This window comes from Cynocephalus volans, chromosome 4 (genome assembly GCF_027409185.1).
Source record: "Cynocephalus volans isolate mCynVol1 chromosome 4, mCynVol1.pri, whole genome shotgun sequence".
NCBI classification, from domain to species: domain Eukaryota; kingdom Metazoa; phylum Chordata; class Mammalia; order Dermoptera; family Cynocephalidae; genus Cynocephalus; species Cynocephalus volans.
The window spans coordinates 156969734-156992554 of record NC_084463.1 but is presented as its reverse complement, the minus strand read 5'-3'; the positions used below and the strand labels follow the sequence as shown (position 1 = coordinate 156992554).

Below are 22821 nucleotides of genomic sequence, written 5' to 3'. Positions count from 1 at the left end.
CACTTGCCCAAACCCCAGAGGGGGAGGGCGGTGCCCGCTGGACTCACCATTCACCTGCTGGGGGGAGTAGGCCTCGGAGCCCGAGTCTGGGGGAGAGTCTGGCAGCGTGCTGGGGGAGCCGGAGGAGAGAGGCTGTTAGGGGCAGCTGAGCCTCCTGGCTTCAAGACAAGCAGCTCTCTGCAGGGCATGGTCCCAGAGACCCCAAGACGCTTGGGGCAAGGAGGTCTCCGCACACTCACCCCTAGGGGCACTTCTCTGTACCACCCACCTTGAGGTGTCTAGCAGGGCCTGGGGCTGAACTGTGGGTGGGGGGCTTTGGGTTCATGCCCAGGATCCCCTCAGATGTACTGGGTACTTGGGGGCCAGTTACCACTGTCCCTGATGATGGCACAGGGATTCAAGGACTCCCTCCCTTCCTGCACCCACTGAAGCCCTATTGCTTCCTGGAAACATGGGGCCTTAGGGGGTTGGGCCTGGGAGGTCCAGCGGGCCACAGGGGGCTGCCCTGCCAAAGGCAGGTGTGGCCTAGGCAGTGAGCCAGCTTTGCCAGGCCTGGGTTTATTTTTTTCTTGCAGGTTTTGTTTTATCAGTGGTTCAACAAAAAGAATAAATTCAACCCCAAGAGGTCAACACGTCCTGTGTGAACCAGCAAGGGGGAGGCTGTGGCCACGCGGGAATCCAGCTCTTTGGCCATTCCTGGTCCCCACATCTGGACAAACCCTCCACCACCATGCCCAGGAAGCTGCCAGAAAGGTCTCCAAGCCATCCGGGACACAGCCCTTGCCTGACTGCAGAGTCCCACTGCACCCCTGGACAAGCCACTCACACCCCTTCAGGGCCTTGTTTACAGATCTATAAAATGGATTCAAGAATGTGGACCCTGCAGGTTTTGTGAGGATGACACAGAAAAACAGATGGAGACTCAAACCTACTCCGTGCCACAGCCTGAGGCCCGGCAGGCTGACCCAGTCCTGTCCAGCTCACGTCTACGCTTTCCTGTCTGCTCCCTGCACTGCCCTGACAGTGGCCTTGGGTTTATCTAGAGTGTCAAGATTCTTCACACCCTCCAGTCCCTGCAGTCCAATGCCCAGGTCCGTAGGACCTTGTGTTATCATAACCACCTCTTGCTTCTCAGTATTCCTCTATTTGGTGATGCGCTGATTGGTAACTCTCCCCCCAACCAGGACGCAGGACCCACTGCAGAAGGGATATGTCTGTCTCATTTATCACTTAGAACAAGGCCAGGCCCTGGGTCCTTCCCTGGAGCAGCCCTGGCCACAGGGTCCCTATGTGGCTCTGGACAAGCCCCGTTCTCTCTCTGAGCCTCAGTGCGCCATTAGAATCCTGCCATGAGGAGCAGCCAAGGCCCATTTTTGGGTCCCCTGCGAGCAGAGGCATGTGATGTAGTAGCGGTCACTCAACAGGAGCTGACTAAATGTTAGTTCTCTTCCCTCTGTCCTCAGCAGTCTGTGGCTTAGGGACAGCCTCACAGCCTCGAGCAGATGGTCTTCCTTCTGCAGCACAGGTCCATCCCTGGCACCTGAGCCTGGCTTCCAGTCCCATCCCCCACCAGCCAGGAAGTTCAGTGAACGCTGCTGACAAGCCCATGGCTGCCACTCACCCAGCACCTTCCCCGAGCTCACTCTCACTTACTTTCCACAAGACCTAGAGGGGTGAGCGTTTGGGGCTCACTTAACAGATGAAGAAACTGAGGCCCTGGCAGAGGCTGAGGGTTACCAAGGCAGAAGGTGCAGGAGATGGAGCCAGGCTGTCTGAACAGTGTCCACATGCCTGCCCCAGGCTGACAAACACAGAACTTTCTCCGAGCTCCTCTGCAGAGCCCAGCGGACCCATGCTCCCTGCTTCCCAACTGAGTATGTGCCTGAGGGCTGCCCTGGAGTCTGGCTGGGCTGGCGACCGCCTGGAACCTTTGGTCAGAGGCACTGTGTGGACCCCTCAGAGATGAGGGTGGGGGCTGGGAGGAGGGGCCTCGGCAGGGTATGTTCCTGGCTCCACAGGCATGCTTGGGTAGGGGAACTTGAGGTACCACGTCTGAGCCATTGGCCAGCTCCCGTGGCCATAATAAACGTCAGCTAAATGCACGAGCGAGTGGACGGGAGCCGGTGCGGAGAAGGGTATGTAGGTGCCCTGCGTGTGTGCACGTGTGTGTAGGTGTCCCTGTGAATGTAAACAGTCGTGGCCTCCAGTCTCACACCCTCCCGTCCACTCTGCACATGGCTCTCAGAGATGTTTCTAGGACGTATGTCAGCCCTCATCACTCCCCTGCTTAGTGGCTGCTCACTCCTCAGAACAAAGCCTTCGAGTCCCTCCTGACCTGACCCTCGTTCACCCCACTATCACCCTGGGTCCCGCCCACTGCAAGGCCTTTGGCCAGCACCTCCAGGGCCTGTGGCCCTTGGGTCCTACCCTCCCACCCGCCCCCCTGGCCCTCACTCACCCTGGGGCATAGGGAGCCTTGGGCTCTGCCTTGATGGGGGGCCCGGAACCCCCCAGGAAGGGCTTGGGTGCGGCGCCCATGCCGTTGTTGTTGTTGCAGTTGAGGGGGGCACCGTAGCTCGGGGGCGGGAGGGGACCATGGCGCCCTGGGGAGGGTCCACCCCCAGGGGGGCTCAGGTGGTGGGCCCCGCTGCAGCTGGGGATGGCTGGCTGCCCATGGGGGTAGGAGGCCGCACTGGCTGGAGCAGAGATGTCAGGGAAGCAGCTGCGGAGAAGGGAGGAGGCTCAGCCCCAGCCAGGACCCCAGGCCCATGTGGAAGCAGCCGCCCCTCCCTGCAGAGAACCGTGGAGGCGGCAGGAGTCCGTGGCGGGACAGCAGGGGAGCAGTTTTCAGAGGTGGGACCGCATCAGCCCCCGGCTTGGGTCCTGCCTTCACACCGGGGCCGGGCCAGGCTGGGCTCCGCAGGGCCACTCACAGGTCGCAGGCGTCCTCCTTGCTGATGTATTCCTCCAGGATGCTTGTGTCTATGTTGGAGGGCTCCAGGGCGCCGTTGATGTCGTGGCCTGAGTGGGAGGGGGAGAGGAGCAGAGGAGGGGTCGGGCCCCTGGCTACTCCTAGGCCTCTAGCCAGCCCTCCAGCCCTTCCAGGCTGGGCCCCCCAAAACACATGCCCCCCAGCTCATCCCCATCTGTTTGTCTGTCAGGGGAGGGCCCTTACCGACCACCACCTGACACCCCTCCAGGAAGCACTGATAATGCCTTCCCTAGCCCACGAGGTCACCTGGAGTCTCCAAGAAGGGGAGAGGCCCATGTGGGGACAGATAGGCCGCCCCTCCCCACCATGCCCCTTTCCAGTTGTGTGACAGGAACAAGTCCTTTCCTCTTGTCTGTAAAATGGGGCATCCCTCTGTCTTGTGGGGCTTATGAGGAGCAAATGAGGTTCTCTATGGAGTGGAGGGAACGGTGAGTGGTTCGGACCCAGCATGGACTGTCCGGCCCTGTCCTCCAGTGGTCAGATCCAAATGGCCCAGCTAGGGGTACACAGGACCACACATCCAGGGCCAATGGGGCTGGGGATGCCTCCTGTACCCCAGGCCTCAGCTGCAGGAGGGAGTAGGGATCAGAATCAGCAGTGCCCAGCCCACCCTCACTGGATATGCCCATCGCCCCATGTGTCAGGGCCGGGGTGCTTAGCTCCCATTTTCCAGAAGGGGCAGAGGCCCAGAGAGGTATGGCCTTGCCCTGGCCTCACAGCGGGGAGTGATGGCGGTCAGCTCAGCTCCTCTGCCGTCCGCCCTCTCCTGGGCCCTCCCTGCTGGCCCCAGCCCCATGAAGGGGAGGGACTCACAGGAAACGGAGTCCAGTGCTCTTGGGCATCGTAAGGGAAGGAGAGGGGGAGGGCCTGGCCTTTCCCCTCCCAGGGTCACCTTGCAGGGGGAGCGGAGGGTGGGGTGATAAGGGGGCTGACGTGGGAGATGCGTCAACCCCGATAATGGAGGACAGCCTCACCCACACTGCTGACCTGTGCTGGCCAGCCCCACTGAGGCAGGAGGACCCCTCCCACATACCTCTGGAGCCTGAGGCTGGGGTCTGCACTTCATGCCCCCTCCCCTGGTGAGCCCTGGGAACAGAGCTCAGACAGACCCAGGAACAACTCCAGGTTCATACACTCCCTGCTGTGTGACCTGGGCAGGTCACACACCCTCTCTGAACCTCAGTCTCCACATTAGTGAAATGGGGACATGAACAGCTAATGCTTCACAGTGCAGTTGTGAGCATGGAACGAGGTAAGGACTGTAAAGTGCCCAGCACATAGTGGGTGCTCAGCAAATGGCGCAGCTGTCCTCAGAGCCCTGGGGTCCCTAGGAGCCCCCAGCCCAGGCCCCTCCCTGGCCCCAGCCGGCATTTCAAGAATGCTGAGCCCCGCTTAGGTGATTAATGAGCGGCTAAGCCCTCCTAGGAGTCACGCGCTGCCTGCGACAGGCCAGGGCCCTCCTGCTGACCCCCACCCCCAGCTCACCCAGCTGGGAACAAGGGACACCCACCAAGCACCACCAATGGCGGTCCAGGACCCTGCGTGGCCAGGGCAAGAGAAGCTTCTGGAGCTGGGAATGACCAGTCTGTGTGACTCCTGTCCCTGCTTAGGCCCCCACCTCACCCCTCCTTCATAACCACAGTTCCATTTATTGAGCGCCTACTATGCGCCAGGCACTTTTGGAGCCAAGTACATGAACAATCATAGGAGTTTATTATGTGCATCCCACAGGCTCTTCTCGTGTGGTATGTCACCTAATCCTACCAATCCATAATGGTGACAGTGACAGTGGCTCATATTGAGTGCTTACCAGTACTTCTCTCTCAATGGTGATGACGGTGACAGCGACGGGCTCATACTGACTGAGTGCCTGCCAGGCCCAGCACTATTCAAAGAGCTTTACACATTTTACCTCCCAGCCACCCCCGCAAACTTGGTGTTATCATCACCAGCCCCGCTGTTCAGAGAGGTCAAGTCTGTGTCCAAGGCAACTCAGCAAGGAGGATTCAAACCCGGGCAAGGGCCTGACTCCAACGGAGGAGGTGTGGTGGTAGTTGCTGTGCCTTCCCTGCCCACCTGGGCTGCCCTACTTGATGGGCTGGAAGTGCCTGAGGGAGGATCAAGCACAGGGGGAGGGGAGGGAGGGCGTCCTGGAGCATCACCCCCACCCAGGCTGCTGATGCTGCAGGTTTTTGAGACTGAACTTGGAATCTACAGTGAGTGATGGGCTGATGCGGTCAGTGCTGTTGCTATTTATAACAGGCCCAGCCCCCTCCTCTCCTCCTCCTCCTCCCCTGGCCAGGAGCACTCCTAATCGCCCCTAATCCTCCTGCCCACCTCCCCCAGGATGGGGGGCCTCAGGCAGAGGCATCCTGGGAGACCCTAACAAGAACCAGATGTGCTTGAGGGGAGGAGGGACCCTCCCGTGCCAGGGGCCGGGCGGACGGAGAAAGGAGGAGGGAGCTGATGGGGCAGGGTGGGGGTGGGCCAATGGGTGGGGGAGAAGTTGGAGGGTTGGGGGTTGGAGGGCCTCCTGAGGAACGCTGAGCCCACACCTCCTTCTCCCCTGAAGCCCTCAGGCCTGCCTTGTCCTCTCCCAACGCTGCCTGCCCTAAAGGTCCAGCCACCAGGCAGAGGCCCCCAGCATGCCCCACAAACAGCACTGGAGATTCCTAACAAACATTCCAGGAGGATGGGGTGGAGGTGGGGGCTTCCCAGAACCCAGGGATTCCCAAGGATGGAGCAGAGCCCCCAGGAACCCAGGAGGGGGCAGGGCTCCCTGGACACACTCTTAATGGTGCCCCTCCCGACTTCTCCTAAAAGAGCCCAGCACATCACCGGATCCCACGACAGGTACCTACCAGGCAGGAAGCTAAGCATGGAACACATGTCTCATTGTCATCCTCGAGGCCTCCCCTTAGAGGAGGGGAGACTGCCCAAGGCCCCACAATCAGAAAGTGGCACCATGAGGTCACAAACCTCCTCCTCAAACCCTTCAACCACTTCCCATTGCTTGGGATAAACCCAGAGCCCCAGGGGCTGGCCCATGGCTCACTTGGGAGAGTGTGGTGCTGACAACACCAAGTGAAGGGTAAAGATCCCCTTACCGGTCATCTTTAAAAAATAAATAAATAAATAAAAATAAATAAGTAAACCCAGAGCCCTCCAGCAGTGCAAGGCCTGGCATGGTCAGCCCCTGCCTGCCCCCACAGCCTCCTCTCCTGCACTCGTTGACCTCGCTGAAACTCTCCATGGTCCAGCCCCTGCCTCCTTTCCATCCTGGAATAGACACAGCCCCACACACATCAGGGCCTTTGCACACGCTGTGCCCTCAGCCAGAGAAAGCCGACTCCTCTTCACCCCTTAGGTTTCAGCTTAAACGTAAATTCCTCCAAAACGGCCATCTCTGACTCTCCCGTTCTCTTGAGGGGCCCCCATACTATTCTCTCATCAGGCCCTTGGCTCTCCTGCCTAGCACAAGCCTCACTGGGCGGGTGTGCGCATCTGCCCGCTACCACACACTTTCCGTGGTTCATGTTTAATTCTCATAACAACCGTACAGGATAGCCGATTTTTTTTTTTTTTTTTTGGTTTTTTGTAGCTGGCTAGTAAGGGGATCCGAACCCTTGACCTTGGTGTTATAATACTGAGCTCTGACCGACTGATTCTTTTTTTCTCTCTCTCTCTCTCTCTCTTTTTTTTTGGCTGCTGCCCAGTAACAGCGATTTTCTTTTTCTCCATTTTACAGGTGAGGAAACAGGCTCAGAAAGGATGGGCACCCTGCCGATGGCCTACAGGGGTGGAAGCTGGGCTAGGAGCGCTGTCCTGTTCTGTCTTTCTGGACTATAAGTATCCCAGCACACAGTAGGCATACAACAAATGTTCATGAGATGAATGAGCAAAGTGGCGAGCAGAGGAATGGAACCAGGCCTGCTGGGTCTGGGGATCTAGGCCAGGCCATGCTGTGGTCAGGGTCCAGCGCTAAAAAGGTCTCCCCGGGAACCGCCCCTGCCCTGCTGAGCTATGTCTCCTAGCTGCTCCCCATTAATTAGTCCCTTTATTACCTGCCTTGAACAGGAGCCAGACGCTGCCCCTTCCCTGGCAGGCTGGGATCTGGGCTGTGGGAACGTAGCCCCCTCCCCTCCTCTCTCCACCTCCCTCTAAGGCCACCCAGCTGGGCGGGAGAGGAGCCGAGGGGACCCAAGCCAGGTGCAGGATGAGAGCGGGTGGGGGTCCAGGTGCTCCCTCCACCCACCCTGGACCCCTCCCTTCCACCCCTCCTCGTGCTTATGTCCCCCCCACCAGCTGTGGCCGCTGGCTGAGTCTCGGCCATTGTCCTGGGGGACGGGGGAGGGTGGGGACACGGCACAGTGGGAGGCTTGTGCCTTGCCTACCCCCTCCCCTGCCCCGTCAATGGGACACTTGTCAATTCATGCCCCAAACATGGCGGAAATCCCGTCAGCCACGTGGCTATGGGCAGAGTAGGACAGGACCTGAGGATACTGGCCAGGCCTGGTTGATCTGAACCGGGGGTGGACAGGGCACCAGGGCCCGAGCCTGTCCCTTGAAGACCCAGCTGCCCTCAGTGTCCACCCCAGACATCTGAATCAGAGGGATGTCCTAGCTCCAGGCAGTAGCTGGGGGCCAGCATGGTGGTAGTCAGGGGACTGCCCACCTTGGCATCCCCCATAGAACCCTGGGGTCAAAGACGAGTCCCACCACAGTGCTGTGCAACCCTCAGCAAGGGCCCTGACCTCCCTCAGCCTGGGTTTCTTTCTCATCAAAGTGGAGTGGTCATGAGCCTTAACCGAGGTGACCACCATGAGGCCGCTCCTGAACCAATGTTAATTGCTCCGTTTCCATCTCTCTGGGGACCCCATCTCCTCTTCTGCCCTCGTATCTTTGCCCAGACTGTACCACTCTGCTGATGCCTCTCTGCCTTACTGCAGATCTGCTCCAGGGAGCCTCTAGAGCCTCCCGGGGGGCCTCCACACCTTCTCCAAATCCCTCTGAGGCATGACCAGTACGATGCTGTTGTTCTTGCACATGCATGGCACAGTCCAGCCGCCAGGCCTTGGCCCAGCCATGCCCTCCAGTGACTTCTGTGACTGCCTCCCTGCCTGGCCAGGCAGCCCCTCCCAATCACCCCAGTCACAGAGGGCCCCAGTGCTGTGGCTTTTCTCCCAATGTTGACTGAACAACATGCTCTAAACCAAATCACACTGGAGCACGGCACAGTGGGCTATCACCTCCTTTGGTCTGGACTGTCTTTATTAATATGATCTATAACTGCTAGATGTCCTTGCTTAAGGCTTCAACTTGTGATCAGAGCCTTCTCTGTCAAAATGCCTTCAGGTCAGACTCTTGATTGTGCAAGCAACCCTTTGCATCTCTGAGTCACATTCTCAGTTAGCTTGAACCCAACAGCCACACCTGACAAAGATGTGGCTCTTGAGTCATCATCCATTAGTCCCTTAAATCTGAGCCACAATGATCTTTGCTCCCTCCCAACTTCTTACCAAAAATGCAGAAGAGCCCCACAGCCTGCCTACAGAGACCCCTCTCTTCCAAGGGACCCAGGACATTTAGCCACCGCTGGGCTATGGCTATGTCCTCCCCTAGTCTCCACATGGCTGCCACCCTGTCCTCAGTCAAAACAAGGCTGAACTCACAGACCCAAGATGCTCCCAAGCCAGGTCCAACAGAACTGAGCCAACAGCTGTGACCTCTTCTTAGGGAACCCACACTGGTTCCCAGGGATCTCTGCTTTGCTCTGGGGGCCCACAGCCCTGACTCCACAAGGCCCATTAGCTCTCACCCAGTGCCCCTGACCCTCTCCCACAGGGACCAGGACAGGCAGGCCACAGAGGAGGGACCCTGCAGCTGGGAGTGGGGCAGGTCTCCACCACAGGTTATACACTAGCATGTCCCCCACAGGCACACTCTTACATGTACATGTGTCTGTGAGGGCACACCCACAGACAGGTATCCACTGACACGCGTGTGATCACGTACCAGTGCATCCCTATTCAAGCACACACACACATACAGGTGCACACACTGGCATGCTCCACATGTGCTCCTTCATTCTTCGGCAATTACTTATTGAGCCTCTATTATGTGTCAGGCACAGCACTCGGCATTGGGGATACAGCAGAAAACTAAACAGACTAACCCCCTGCACACATGGAGCTGACATTCTAGGGAGCAAAGTCAGATGACAAGACAGATCAGTAAAATCCATAGCATTTTAGAAGGTTCCAGGCAGTGGGGACAGCCAGTGCAAAGGCCCTGAGGCACGAGCACAACCGTGCATGTTCCCATCTCAGCACACCTGACAGGCTTGTATGTCAGGACACACGTGCACACAAATGCTCACTGACCCAGGCAGGCCCAGGCCACACACACATCCCAGCAGGTGCAGCATCACATGTTAGGGCCCACCCAGGAAGAGTTTCCTCATCCTCTTCTCTTCAATCTCCCACTCCCCAGGCTGCCAGCAGACCTTCCTCAGCTGGAGCCAGATCCCTGAGTGAACTGAGTGTCACAGGCCCCATTCCCTCAGCCCCCAATAGGCAGCCCCTGCCTCCAAGCTAGCAGGGTGGGAGGTGGGGGTGGATTCCCTTCCCCCCAGGCCATAGATGCCAGGAGTAAGAACCTTGGAGACAGAAGAGAGCACAGAAGGAAGTGAGAGAAGGTCCCGAGGGAGGCAGGCTCCCCAAGTTCCACAGAGGACAGACAGAGGCTGAGAGGGAGGATTTCCTTCACTGATGTGACCTGAAGGCAGAGGGAAGACTGGATGCCCCAGAGCCCCCTGTCCACAGTCCAGGCTCTGAACCCAAAGCCCCTACTTTGCCCTTCTGCCTCCTCCCATTCTAGACCTTGGCACTCTTGGGGTCTCACTACTCATTCACATGACTGGACCATCTGGGTGAGGGCTCTGAGGTCAAGAGAGGCCAAGGGGCTGGACGGACACCACCTAGCATGGCCATCAGTTGGGGATCAGGACCACCGGCATGCAAGGAGGAGAGGCCCCCTTCCCTGCGCACTCCAGGCTGGTCCCCAACAGAGACCCTGGATCCTGTCCAGCTCTGCTGCGGCCACCCCAAGTGAGCCTGACAGATCACCTTCTGCCTCAGTGATCCCTCTTGGAAATGAGGGGACACCACCCACCCTTCCCTGGCGCCCCAGGAGTCCAGGAAGACAACATATGCAAAGAGCTCTGGCCTGGGTGCAGCAGGCAAAGACAGAGGAAGGTCAAGGTCCCCCCACCCCCATCGCGTGCCAGAGCAAGTTCCGCATCTCTGAGGTGGAGGGTGGGGCAGGCCCACCTGGATGTGCCATGGCACAGGTGCTCACAGAACGTGCTCAACAAGGCTGATGACGGTTTCCCCTCATCCCTCGAATGAGTAGCCCACAGAGAGTGAGGGGCTTTCCCAAAGCACACAGCACCAGCCATGGGGTCCCAGCCCAAGCTTGGGGGCATCGACCTCCCCTGTGGACCAATAATCCTCAAGGTGGGCTACACAACACCTGCTGATTGTCCCCATTAGAATGGAGATAATCTGGATAAAGGCTGACATTCATGGAGGGCTTCCCAGGCCAGGCGCTGTACCGAGCCCTTTACAGGCACTATCTTACCTAATTCCCGCAGAGGCCTGGAGAGGTAGCCCTACCTAGTATTACAACCATATTCCCATTTTGCAGATGAGAAAATGGAGGCCAAAAGAGGGGCAGGGGATATGCCCAAGAGGACTGTGGGGAAGCAGCAGAGCTAGGAAGAGACCCCAGCTGCCCACCCCAGCGAATGCACAAAACCATTATGTCACCCCACCCTTGCCCCCAACCACCTCCCAACTACCCTCGCCCGTGGCGTGGGGGCTGGAGATCTTGAGGTGGGACAGGAGGTCCCACACACACCCCCAGCACTCCAGCTTGTGAGGGAAACTGAGGCCCAGAGGAGGGAGCGAGGCCGTAAGGAAGATGGTGACAAGAGAAGGCAGGCTGCCTGGGCAGGGCGGGGCCACCCCCAGTTAATGATTCAGTTAATGATTTCTGCTCCCTATTCCTTATCGAGGAGGGCAAAGTCCAAGGGCAGCAGCCAACCAGCAGCCCCACTGGGCTGTTACCCAGCAGCCTCTGCCACCAGGGCCCCCCAGTCCTGTCATCCCTTGGGAGTTGGGAAGTGGGAGCTGGGTCCCCAGGGAGGAGGTCATTCTGCCCCAAACACCCTCCTTGGCTCTGCCTAAGACCCCAGGCGCACTCTGTCCAGCTCCCAGACTCAGGAGGGGTCCTGAGGCCAGCGGCAGGGAAGCCTGCTCCTCACCCCTGCGCTGACCCCAGGCCCTCCCCAAGAGTCGCTTCCTGGGTGCACCCCTCGCCCCCCCCACCTCTGTTCACACAGTCATTGCTGCCTCCACTGACCCTGAGAACACTTCCTGTTCCCCCAGCACCGCCGGCTGGCCCTGTGCTGTGTGCTGGGGACATGGGATGAGTCAGACCCCCCACTACCACCTCCCCTCCTGCCTGGGCTCAGGACCCGGATTGGCAGCGGGGAGTCCTCCACAGTTTCCAGGTGGACTCGGGAAGCACCACACCTCAGCTCCATGGGAGTCAGGGGCAGGGAAACCCTGCACCTGGTTGCCTCTCCCACCTACCTAACCCCTAGGCACACCACAGACAGACAGATAGACAGGCTGACACAGGACACAGTGCCACCCCCATCACACACTCCAGCTCAGCCCCAGACTCCCGGCCGGTGGGGTCCTCTCTACCAAGTCACCAGGTGGTCTCCACCTGGGGCCTCCTCCTGCCCTCCAGAGGCAAAGATGCTCGTCCCTGACAGATGACCCCTCCCCCTCCCCCAAGGCCCTGGAGGCAGAGGAGAGACTGGGAGCTGGGTGTCAGCTTCTGGCTTAAATCTGGCTAGCTCCCTCCCCTTCGAGCCTCAACCAGTGCCATCTCCCACCCCTCACCCATCCAGAGAGGGGGAAGGGTGGCTTTCAGACCAGGGTCCTGGTGCTCTGGGGGGCCGTGGGGAGTCCAGCTTCCCTTTATCCACTCTGCCTGCCCTATCAGGAGGTCATGAGTTTGTCTTTGATGGCTAAAAAAATTACAATTGAAGCCCATGCTCTGGTTCAACCCTTACTCCTACTCTGCTCCTACTTACCGCTGGAGGGGTAATGAGGCCAGAGAAGGAAGTCACCAGCCCAGGCCACCCATCGGGTTCAGAAGGGGCCAGATCCCAGGCCTCCCACTGCCAGCCCTAGTGAGGCTCTAGCAGCAAGGTGGGCCCCCCAAACTCTCCATGGCCTTTCCAGCACCTGCTGGAAGCCCAGTTCCCTGCAGTCTTTAAGGCTTTCTTCACACCCACCTGCTTTTGTGCCCCTAAAATCAGGAGCAAGCACCCACTCCTGGGCTCATACTCGAAAATGTCCCTCCCTCCTGGGGCTGGGAGATGAGGCTCCTCTCAGAGCCGAAGGCATCATGGAAGTCTTCTCTGCCACCTCCTCCTGTCTTGCAGGTGAGGAAAAGGGGCCCAGAGAGGGCAAGGGTTCTGCACAGGGTCACACAGCTCTCAGTAGCTGAGCCTGCACCAGAACCTTTAAGGTCCTGGCCAGAGCCTTGGTGCTAGCCTGCACCCCTGACCTATCCTTGACCAGGCTCTGGAAGCCCAAGGCCCCAGCCAGTCAGGTGACGAGTACACCTGCCACCACAACCCGGTTACCTGCTGGGAGCCAGTGCATCCTGCCCGGCGGGTCCCCTCTCTGCAGGCCCTGTGCCCGCCGATCTGGGCTGCCGTTGCCTCTCTCTAGGGGATTAGCGGGGCGGTCACGGGGGCCCGGCTGTACCAGCCTCGAGGGGGCCGCCCTGTCCCGGCCTCCCACCCGAGGCCCAAAGCGCCTTAGCCCCTAGCCCCACCACCCGCACAGGGCAGGACCCAGGACATATGCCTGGTGTGCCTACGGGGCGGGTTTCACATCAGGCAAGGGGGCTCAGTGTGATGCTGCCACTTTGACAAAATCCTTTCCCAGTCTCCCAGCCCAGAGCCGAAAGCATAGACCCCTCTACCCACTGTCCAGAGGGCAAGACCGAGGCCAAGCAGAACCAGGATAAGAACGCAGGTGCTCCGAGTGTGAGCCCGCGTTGCTCCCACGGGCTCAGGAATGATACATCCACAGGCGCAGCGCACAGCTTCCCGCTCCCTCGAGCTTTCACACTTACACTCAGGAGCACACTGGGCCCAGCCATCCCAGGCGCCCCTCACACCCATACTGTCCCCTCCCACACATCGCCCACCGATGCCCTGCCAGGCCTTCCCCTCCCCAGCGACCCAGGAGACCCCAGGCCCCAGCGCCCACCCCTCCACCCCCATCTCAGGCTCTGGGAGCACTTCTCCAGCCTGGCCCTCCTGGGCAGGCGGCCCCACACCCACCCCTGCTCCCCACAGACATTCTTGAGTCTCCTCTTATCTCTCTGGAGGGAGCAGCGCAGCCTCCCTCCCACCAGGCCGCATGGCTGAGCCGTGGCGTCAGCCCCCGCCCCCCCACCTCAGCCAGGAGGGAAGGTTTGGCTCAGGAGACAGGGAGCCCAGGACAGCTAGGCCCATCCTCTGCCCAGGGCCCAGGGTCCTGGGCAGCAGGCGTGGGGATATGTTCAGGAATTAAGGAGGCCTGGCCCATGGGTCATTCAGATACCTAACAGGCCCAGGGCACCCACAAACAGTAACCCCCAGGCAAAGAATAGCATCTCTTCCCTTCCTCCCTGGGGGCTACAACCCCCATAAGGCCCCTCAAAAGCTCCTAAAGGATGAATAGTGCCTGGGGAGAATGAATGATAGGAACGATGGGGGGCTGCCTGGGACCCTCAAATGGCCCAGCTGTCTCAGGATCAACCATTTAATCTAGTCCGAGCCTAGTTTCTTACAGCCTGGGTCTGCTCAGGCGGTCCAGAATCCTGAAGTGGGAAGGCCTGGAGCTTGGGGATACCCTTTCCTGGGCTGCTCAGCAACCAGGAGTGGACAAAGGTATCTGCCCCCAAGCCACAGAGAGAGAGAAACTGAGGCAGAGAAAGGCCTTCCTCTCCACCGCCCCCCCACCACGGGACTTCAAAGGGATCTGAGCACTGGGCTTGAAACTTGGACCCCGATTCCTGGTGTTGCGGGCCCGACAGCCCCAGCACAGGTGCCCCAGGAGCAGGTTCACAGTAACGGAAGGTTCTGAATGCAGGGAGGAGCTATATGTGGGCTCAGGGACTGGGGAGAGGGTAGGTGCAGGGGCTGGGCTCCCCAAGTTGGTAGAGAGGAGCACAAAAGGGGCCAGAGAGTCTGCCTAGATGTTCCAGTGAGGTCTGAGAAGCAGAGTGGGCTGGGAGACGTCAGCCTGCATCTCTCCCTCCCTCTCCCACATCGCATCCTATCCCTCCTGAATCCAGCACTCAGGGACGAGGGATGGTCCTGGAGGAGGGGCAGGGGCTGTTCAGGAAGGGGGCGAGGGGGTTGGTTAGATGTGGGAGCAGACCTCCAAAATAAGGCAAGTGGAGGTGGGGATAGGAAAAAATATTGCGGGGTGTGCAAAGATCCCATCCCAGTGAGGGTCCTTTCAGGGTCAAAGCGAGGGGGTGAGATCAGTTCTGTGGGGGCACAGGCAGAGGAGGCATAGCTCCAGGGACAGGTGTGGGGGACACAGCCCTGAGAAACCTTACAGGGCTGGTGGGATGCAATTCACAGCACTGGGAGGGTCTTGGAGAGCAAAGGAGGCTGGTTGACAGGGATGGCAACTTCAAGAAGGTTCCAGCCCTAGGAGAGCGTACTAGGGAGGGGGGTTCCAGTCCCAAGTAAGAGAAAGGTAGCTGCTTCAAGGGGTATTCCAGCCTTGGAGAAGGAGCAGGACAGCAGAAGGCAGGTGACAGTTTTGAAGGGGGTCCCAGCCTCAGGGAAGCACAGTGGGGAGGTTCCAGCTCCTAGGAGTCGGGCTGGGGGGAGGGTGACAATTTGAAAGGCACACAGAGGATCTTGGTCTCTAGGCGGGGGTCCCAACCTCCAGGAAGCAGGCGGGGGGCTGGGGTGCCAGCCCCAAGCGGTATCGAAGATCCTAGACGGTGTGCTGGGTGTCCAGGGCCTAGAAGGGGGTTCTGTTCTGGATAGGGTTCCAGGGAAACACAGTAGGGGGTCCCCAGACTGGGGAAGTGTGCTAGGGGAGGGAGTGTCACAGTTTAGGGGGAAGTGCCTGGAAGGAAACACAGTCCCAAGGAAGCTGGTGCTGGGGACGGGGAGGAGGAGCCCACCTTCAGCGGAGGTGGGTAGTGACCTCCAGGTGACTCGCAGCCTGGGAACCCCGCAGGGCAGGCGGGTGCCAGCCTGGAGGAGGGCCCCAGCCCAGAGGAGGCACTGGGGGGCAGGGGGAGTCCCCGGAGTGCTGGGAACACAGTAGGGAGTCCCAGTCCCCGGGGAGGTCGGCTGCGGGTTCCCAACAGAGTCGCCGTCCTCGCCCGGCTGCCCGCGGTCTCTCACCTTCGAAGAAGCGCTGCAGCGCCTCCGTCTCGTCCACCACCTCCATGTCCGGCCCGCCTGGCGCGCACTCCGGCCGCGGCCCCGCTACAGCCCGGCCCGGGGGCGCGGCATCGCCGGCGCGGCCCGCGCGACAGTCCCGGCTGCGCTCCGGCTGCGGTCCCGCCCGGTCCGCCGCCGCGCTCGCCCCACGCGCCGCCCTGGCCCGGCCCCCGCCCACCCCGCGCGCCCCGCGCGCCCCGCCCGCCGCGCGCAGCGCCCCCTGCCGGCCAGCACGCGCGGCTCCCCCAGGCGGCGCTCGGCGCGGCCCCTTCCCGGGCTGGGGGCGCGGGGCGGGCTGGGCCGGGGTCGCGGGGGTCGCGGGGCGGACCGGGCAGGAGTCGCATGGAGGGGGGCGGGCCGGCCGGGGTCGCGGGGTCCCGGGCTGGGGGCTCAGGCGGGCTGAAGGCGTGGGTGGGGTGGTGGGGGCTGGGCCACTCCCTGCCCCCGTGGTCCTCGCCCTCTCCTTGGGCAGGGCAAGATACTAGAATTCTGAATTTTAGATTTTCAGGACCAAACCTCAGAGACATCCCCTAGTTCCCCTCGTTACCAACCCACCATCTCAGCAATAATAACCGCATTTAATGAACATTTGCTATGTGCTAGGTCCGCTCTACCACTCTATAGGCGTTATTATCACATTTAATCTTCACTGGTACCCTACCCAGGAGATACTATAATTACCTGAGTTTTACAGACGAGGAAACTGAGGCTTAATGAGGTTAAGAGCTGTCTGAAGAAGTGCTGTCCTGTAGAACTTTCTGTGATGATGGAAATGGTCTCTGTGCTGTCCAGTATGGCAGTCACAAGCCACAGGTGGCTACTGAGCACGGGAAATGTGGCTATGGAGACTGAGGAACTGACTTTTCAATTTTATTTCATTTTAATTAGTTTACATTTAAATAGTCACATATGGCTAGGGTACTGGACAATGCAGGGCTAAGAATTTCAAGATCATTAGGGTTCAGAGCCACATCCTGGCTGACCCAGGAATCGGCACGCTCATTTACTGCTGCCCTGTCTGGTAGAGCGGGACCTGAGGTTCTATCTCCAAGTATGTCCTGGGTAAACCCACTGCCCTTGTCCCTGCCTCCACCTTACTAGTGTCTCCTTATCTGTCCTGCCCAGCTATACAGCCTCTTTCCTCACTAATCTCTACAATCCTTCCAAGTCACTCTTTTTAAAACATAAATCAGATCATGTCATTCCTTTGCTAAAACCAGTGGTTTCCCTTTGCACTCAAAACAACATATAAACCCCTTGGCCTGGTTTCTGAATCCTTGTAAGATCTGCCCCTGCCTGTACCACTGACCTCAGCTCCTGCTTCTCTCTCCACTGCTCGCTAAATCACAGCCACCAAGGCCTCAGACTTGCCATCTCTCAAACATGCCAGCCCATGCCTGCTGCAGGGCCTTGGCATGTGCTATTCCATCTGTCTACAATGCTTGTCCCCACATTCCACACGGCTGCTTCCTTCTCAGCAGCCAGGTCTCAGCTCACACCTCACTCCCTCACCACCCTGCCTGAAGCAGTTCCCCTCCCCAGGTTTTTCTTTCCTACCTAGGCCGTTCTTTCTCACCATGTAAAATATTTTTATTTCTTTTTTGTTATTATCCTTCTCCTCACTCTAGAATGGAAGCCCAATGAAGGCAAGAGATTTTCCTGTCTTAGTCACTCTTGGTCACTGCTATAGCTTCAACACCAAGAACACTACCTGTGGGCTGGCCAGCTAGCTCAGTTGGTTAGAGCACAGTGTTATAACACCCATCAAAGATTCAGGTCACCATGTTGGCCAGCTGCCAAAAAAAAAAAAAAAAAGAATACTACCTGGCACACAGTAGGCGCTCAATAAGTCTGCATTGAATGAATGGACCTATCCCACCCCCTACTGTTTGGCAGATGACAGGCCCAGAGCTAAGGCCCAGAGGGGTCGGGGGACTTGTGGCAGGACAAGATGCCAACCTAGCCAGCCCAGAACTCTCAACTCTGCCTGGCCATAGCCCCCAGAGGAGGGTGGGGCACAAGCTAGGCTGTCCAGTGGGGACAGGGTGACAGCCCTTGAGGCAGCTCCACCCCAAGCCTCCCTCTCCCTCTTCAGTAGCCAGCCGAGGGGGAGGGGCAGCCAGTGCCTGAGCCCCAGATGTGGCCCAGTCAGCAGGCCCGTGGTGGCCCGCCGAGGAGGGTCAATGCCACGACAGTTCTGGGCTTGGGGGAGGGGGCGCCCCGGCCGGCAGGCACCTCACAATGAGGTTTTGTCCCTCTGGGGGCTGCTCTCTGAGCTGTTGCTCTCAGATATATAGAATGGGACTTTGCTGGAGGCCCCAGCTGTGGGTGCTGACCGATGCTCCTGCCCCCCCACAGGGGCTGGGCTGAGAGGGGGGAGAGGGGCACACTGAGACGCCTATTCTTTCCCAGCCGATACACCCCAGAGGTTTTTCTCCCTCTGCAGACTCCCTTAAGACAATTGTTATTCTCCACTCTGCCCCCTCCTCCACCCAGGGTCAGCCTGCCTGCGGACAAAGCAGACACCCGCCTACACCATGCAATCTTTAAAACTGAATTTGTTTTATGAGTTGCCCAGAATGAGCTGGGAAACCAGCTTCTCTGTGAGCCTCCACCCATCCACAGGTCTTTCCTTCATAGCCCACATGGTGCCTACATGTCCACCACCTAAGGGCTGTCCAATGAGTTAAGCATTGCCCTTGTCCTGGTCATTAAGGGCTAGGAGTCGGGAAGACACTTATTTTGTCCCTAACACCCCAAAGTTTCATTATTATGCTTATAAAGTATTCAGTCTCTGGGGTAGCCTTTAAGTTAGACGGGGTGGGATGGAGCCTCCTGTTAATCTCATGGGAGCTGGCTTGGCTAGGGGCTCAGACCTTGCCATCTCCCCTGATCCCACCAGGTCACTGAGCAAAGGAGCTACTATCACCAGAGATTTCATCTCTGGGCTGGGGGAGGGAGGGTGGCTGAAATGTCCCAGACTCGAGGGCTCAGCCAAGAGTCAAGGCTGCCACCCCCCGACTCCATAATGAAGTTGGGGCCCAAGCCCAGCTGGGGCAGGGGCTGGGGCAGGGCAGAGGCTGGGACTGGTGCAGGAGCCCCAGGGAAGCTTGTACCTGAGGACCTTGAGGGGTCCCATCCATGGAAATGAGGCTCCATCTGTGTCCCCCACCCCTAACCAAGCCATAATGAGTGAGGGACCAGGATTTTAGCCCCAGCCCAGCAGACTGATTGTTGGTTGTCCCCTGAGGCCAGCTCAGCCTATTCTCCCAGGCCTGCCTCTGGTCCTTGGAGGCCTCCTCTGTAAAGCACAGCCCATTATTCCCGCTTCACAATGTAGGTGAAGTGCCAGGTAAGTGATCAGTAAATGGTGCTTTAAATGGAGGCTGTGGACAGAAGGCAGCACTGAGGGGAGGGACGCAGAGACCTGAGGGTTGATGAGCAATGGGCATGCAGGCCAGCCCAGGGGACGGTGGAGCCCTGTCCTCCCTGCCCCAGCACTGCCGGCCCCCCGTGGGCACACACAGCCCTGGCCCCAGCTCATTTCACAGAGGAAGAGAGGAAGGCCTGCAGGTGGCGAGTGCAAACCCAGCGAGTCAGTGAGGCAGGGGCACAGCCTCCCTGGGCCAGGGCAGACCTCCCTCCCAGGCTACGGGGGCTAAGACGGGAGAGGCCGTCCGCGGTCCTGAGTGGGGACCAGGAGGCAGAGCGCCATGCTCCAGTCCCTCCCAGCACTGCCACTCATGAGGGCCCCTGCCCATTCCACTGTCTGTCTGTGTGACCCTGGGCAAGCCACAGAACCTCTCTGGGCCTCAGTTTCTTCTGCTTCTGCTCCACTAATTGGACAGAATTTGCAGACCAGTGAGACCACAGAGTGGGAAGAACCTCTGAAAACATTAGGTGAGGGTGGAGGCCAGAGTGACGGTCCTGGAGGCTTGGATTCTGGTCCGACGTCTGTCTCCACCTCCTGTGTGACCTTGAGCAGGTCTTCCCCCTTATCTGGCCTCAGTTTCCTCTTCTGCTCAGAGGCCATGGATGAAGACAGGCTCTAAGGCGAAAGCACTGTTCCATCACCCCCCCCCACCATCCCCTCACTGAGGAGGGTCACTCTGGACTTGGGGCGGCGGGGGGCAGACAGGGCGGGGAAGGGAAGGTGGGGACAAAACTTGGCTGAGTCGGTGCCTGGGCCAGACTCTTGCGGCCTTGGCGGCACTGGCTGGAGCCACAGCGCCACCTGCTGTGTGGAGGGGGCAGGTCCTGGGCAGGGGGCAGACAGGAGGCCCAGCTGCTTACTCACCTGCCTTCTGGCCACTCCCCAGGCCTCACTGCCCTGGAGCCAGGCCGGGTTGGGGATCCTGGGGTGCCCTGGGCCTGGCCAGGTATTTTGCACCCTCCTAGGGAAACCCTTGGCAAAGATTTGGAGTGGCCCCTGCATTTCGGTGCTTTCCTACTGGGATACTCCACCCCTGCACTGGGGTGTGGGGTGTGGGGTGTGGGGGCAGACACAGTCCACCCCAGTATCCCAATCACCAGCTCCGCAGCTTACTTTCCGTCTCTGAGCCTCAGACCCCTCAGGGAGGAAAAAGGAGCTAACAAGGGATATCTTTCAAGGCAGACAGAACCCCACCAGTGGCTGCTGTCATTCACACGGGGGTATGAGGATTTCCTGCTCCCTCACTGCAACTCAAAACATGGTCCTAGGCCAGGGCATTGGCAGAGCGAAGCCAATTAGAAATGCAGACTCAGCCCCACCTCAGATCCACTGACCCAGTACCTACATTTTTAAAAGAGCCCAGGTGAGTCCTGCGCGTAGCAAACTTTGAAAAATGCAGTTCCAACCCATTGCTCAGCCTCAGACTGGGCTGTATCTAAACCACCCAAACACACCTTGCATCCTTGAGGTCAGAATGGGCTCTGGTCCTAAGGAACCTTAGTTCCCTCTTAGGCTTTCTGGTTTGTCCAAGGCACAGTAGCAGAGGTACCCCTCCCCCCACTCTGCTGTGACTTTGGCAAGTCCCCAACTCCCTTGCCCCCACCTGATGGGAAGAGAGGTCACTCAAGGCAGCCAGAGTGCTTCTACATCCAGTTTATACACAGTTCTATACAATATACAGAAACCTTTATATACAGATATATTTATAGAATAAGCTATATTAATTTGTCTCTCCTTTTTACAGCAATATTAGTTTGGATCTTTCATACATTAAGTACAAAAAGAGTCATGGGAAAATGGCACGTAGAGAGTGCATGAGGGTCTGTGGGGCCCGGCGGCTCACTACCGATTGCATATGGAAGTCGTCCAGGCCCCTGGTAGGTCAGGCCAGCACATGGCTGGGACAGCTTGTGCTGCGGGCCTGGGGAACAGAGTGGGGGTTGGTCTGAGCCGAGCTGGGCTGAGGGGGGTGGCTCAGACCCCCCAAATGTGGTATGGGGTGGAGGAGGGAGACGTGCAGCAGGCCCATCCTTCAGGGGCTAGGTAGGGAGGGGGCAGGTTAGGGGTGGGCTGCTACCAAGTGTCCAGGGCTGAGTCCAAGCCTGCCCCAGCCCCAAGCCTGTAACACAGTGTGGCTGCAGCCTTGGGGGTGGGGGGGTCTGTCCCTGATGACTCAGTCCTGGGCATGGGTGGGTGACACACCCACCTTAGAGGTCCCAGGACCCACCCTGGCAGAGAAGGAATTAAAAGGCCAGACACCAAGTCTCCCTGCTACAGGCTGGGGTACTTGATTTAAGATTTTGTCTTGTTTTTTAAACTCTAAGAGCCACTCATTCCACCTTGCTTCTGTGCTGGGCTGAGGCCATGCCTCAGCAGGGGCAGGGGTTCCTGGAGTGTGGTGAGGGTAGGAGTTGCAGAGAATGAGGGGAGGCCCAGCTCCCAGGTCTCTGTCCCTATCTGTCAGGGTAGGCAGGTGTTCCGAGGGCAGCCATGCAGGCCAATCCCAGCTGTGTGTGGAGTGGGTGTGGAGGAGTCAGGATTCAGGCCCCAGACACCAGTGATCATGAGATGGGGGGTCTTGGTCAGGGGAGCCTAGGCGACCCAGGGAGGCTGTGGGCGGGGCCAGGGTGGGAGGGACCATGCCTCCAAGGACAGGAAGGCACAAGCAAGATGGCAGCACCTGGGCTCACAGCAGGGGTGAGAGCCACAGGCGAGACAGGGCAACAGGTGCTGTCCGAAGCTGCACTGTCCTGTGGCCCTGCCTCCCAGGCCCCAGCATGCGGGCAGGGCAGGTAGGGTGAGCGGCCCCCAGCAGCCCCTTCCTCAGGAATGGTGCACACTCATGCACATGCACACACACACCTGACACTAGCATGCACGACCTCCTCTACTCCTGCCTCTGGGGAATGGCCAGGTCACCACCTCCCAACTGCTTCCCAAACCCTACAGAGAAGGAACCCCTATGGGGGCCTCAGGCTAAATTAGGACATCCCCCGAGCCCCTGGTCCTCCTGGTCCTTCCCCTTGGCAAGTAGGCAGAGGATCTCCTGCCATGTCCCATAAAACCCCACTTACAGCCCCACTTCCTGCCAACAGGACATTGGAGGTGAGAGGGGAGAAAGCCTGGCTCCCAGGAGGGGGGCAGAGGCATGTTTGGTTTCAGATTACAGGGCCCAGAGCTGCCTAGGCATGGTGGGGGTCATGTAAAGGGGTTAGGTAAGGCCCTCAGGGGAAGGGGCCTTTGGGTGCTTTCCTTCCTCCCAGGGCACTGACTCTGCAGCCAGGGGTGGTCACAGGAGTGCCCACACCCTTCTAGTGGCCAGGATCCCTGGGGGCAGGAGGTGAGCAAGGAAGTAGCGGGCAGGTGGGGCAGGCCTGGATGCCCGCGATCCATCAACAGAGGGATCAGAATGGAGGGCACCATGCAGAGAAGGGGTGGTTCTGAACCCTCCCTCCTCCAGGTCTCTGGCTGACCTGGGCCCTGTCCAGAGTGGGGCTACTGGACACGATTGGGCAGGGGGTTTGCAAGCCCGGGACACATCCTGAGCCAGACCCAGCAGCTTCTGTAAACATATACAGCACTGTGGGCCACCCTGGTGAGGGGTCACCCCAGGGGGCTGGCCAGCAGGCACCAGATCTGGGGGTGGCCAGGGCAGATGCCAGCCTGGGTCACAGATGAGCCACCTTGGCCCTGGGAGAGCAGCCAGAGGGCAGTGGTGGGAGCCAGCTTACCCATGCCTGTCCTGCAACAGAGGGTGCCAGGATGCCCCCGTGGGGGGCAGTCAGGCCGAGGGCTGAGTACACCTGCCTATGTGGCAGTCTCCCCAGACTGCTCCATGCCCTTCTC

The 22821-nt window shown here is 59.2% G+C and overlaps 1 protein-coding gene across 1 annotated transcript in view; it reads right to left on the bottom strand.

Annotated features, from left to right (window-relative positions):
- The window catches only part of MYRF (myelin regulatory factor), a 28597-nt gene extending 15859 nt beyond the window's left edge, over positions 1 to 12738 (bottom strand). The window contains exons 1-4 of the mRNA XM_063095539.1: positions 12720 to 12738; positions 2934 to 3021; positions 2459 to 2722; positions 48 to 109 (exon numbers count right to left, since the gene is read on the bottom strand). Coding sequence (XP_062951609.1) covers positions 48 to 109; positions 2459 to 2722; positions 2934 to 3021; positions 12720 to 12738 — 433 coding nt within the window. The remainder of the gene's footprint in view (positions 1 to 47; positions 110 to 2458; positions 2723 to 2933; positions 3022 to 12719) is intronic.
- Positions 12739 to 22821: the final 10083 nt, after the last annotated feature.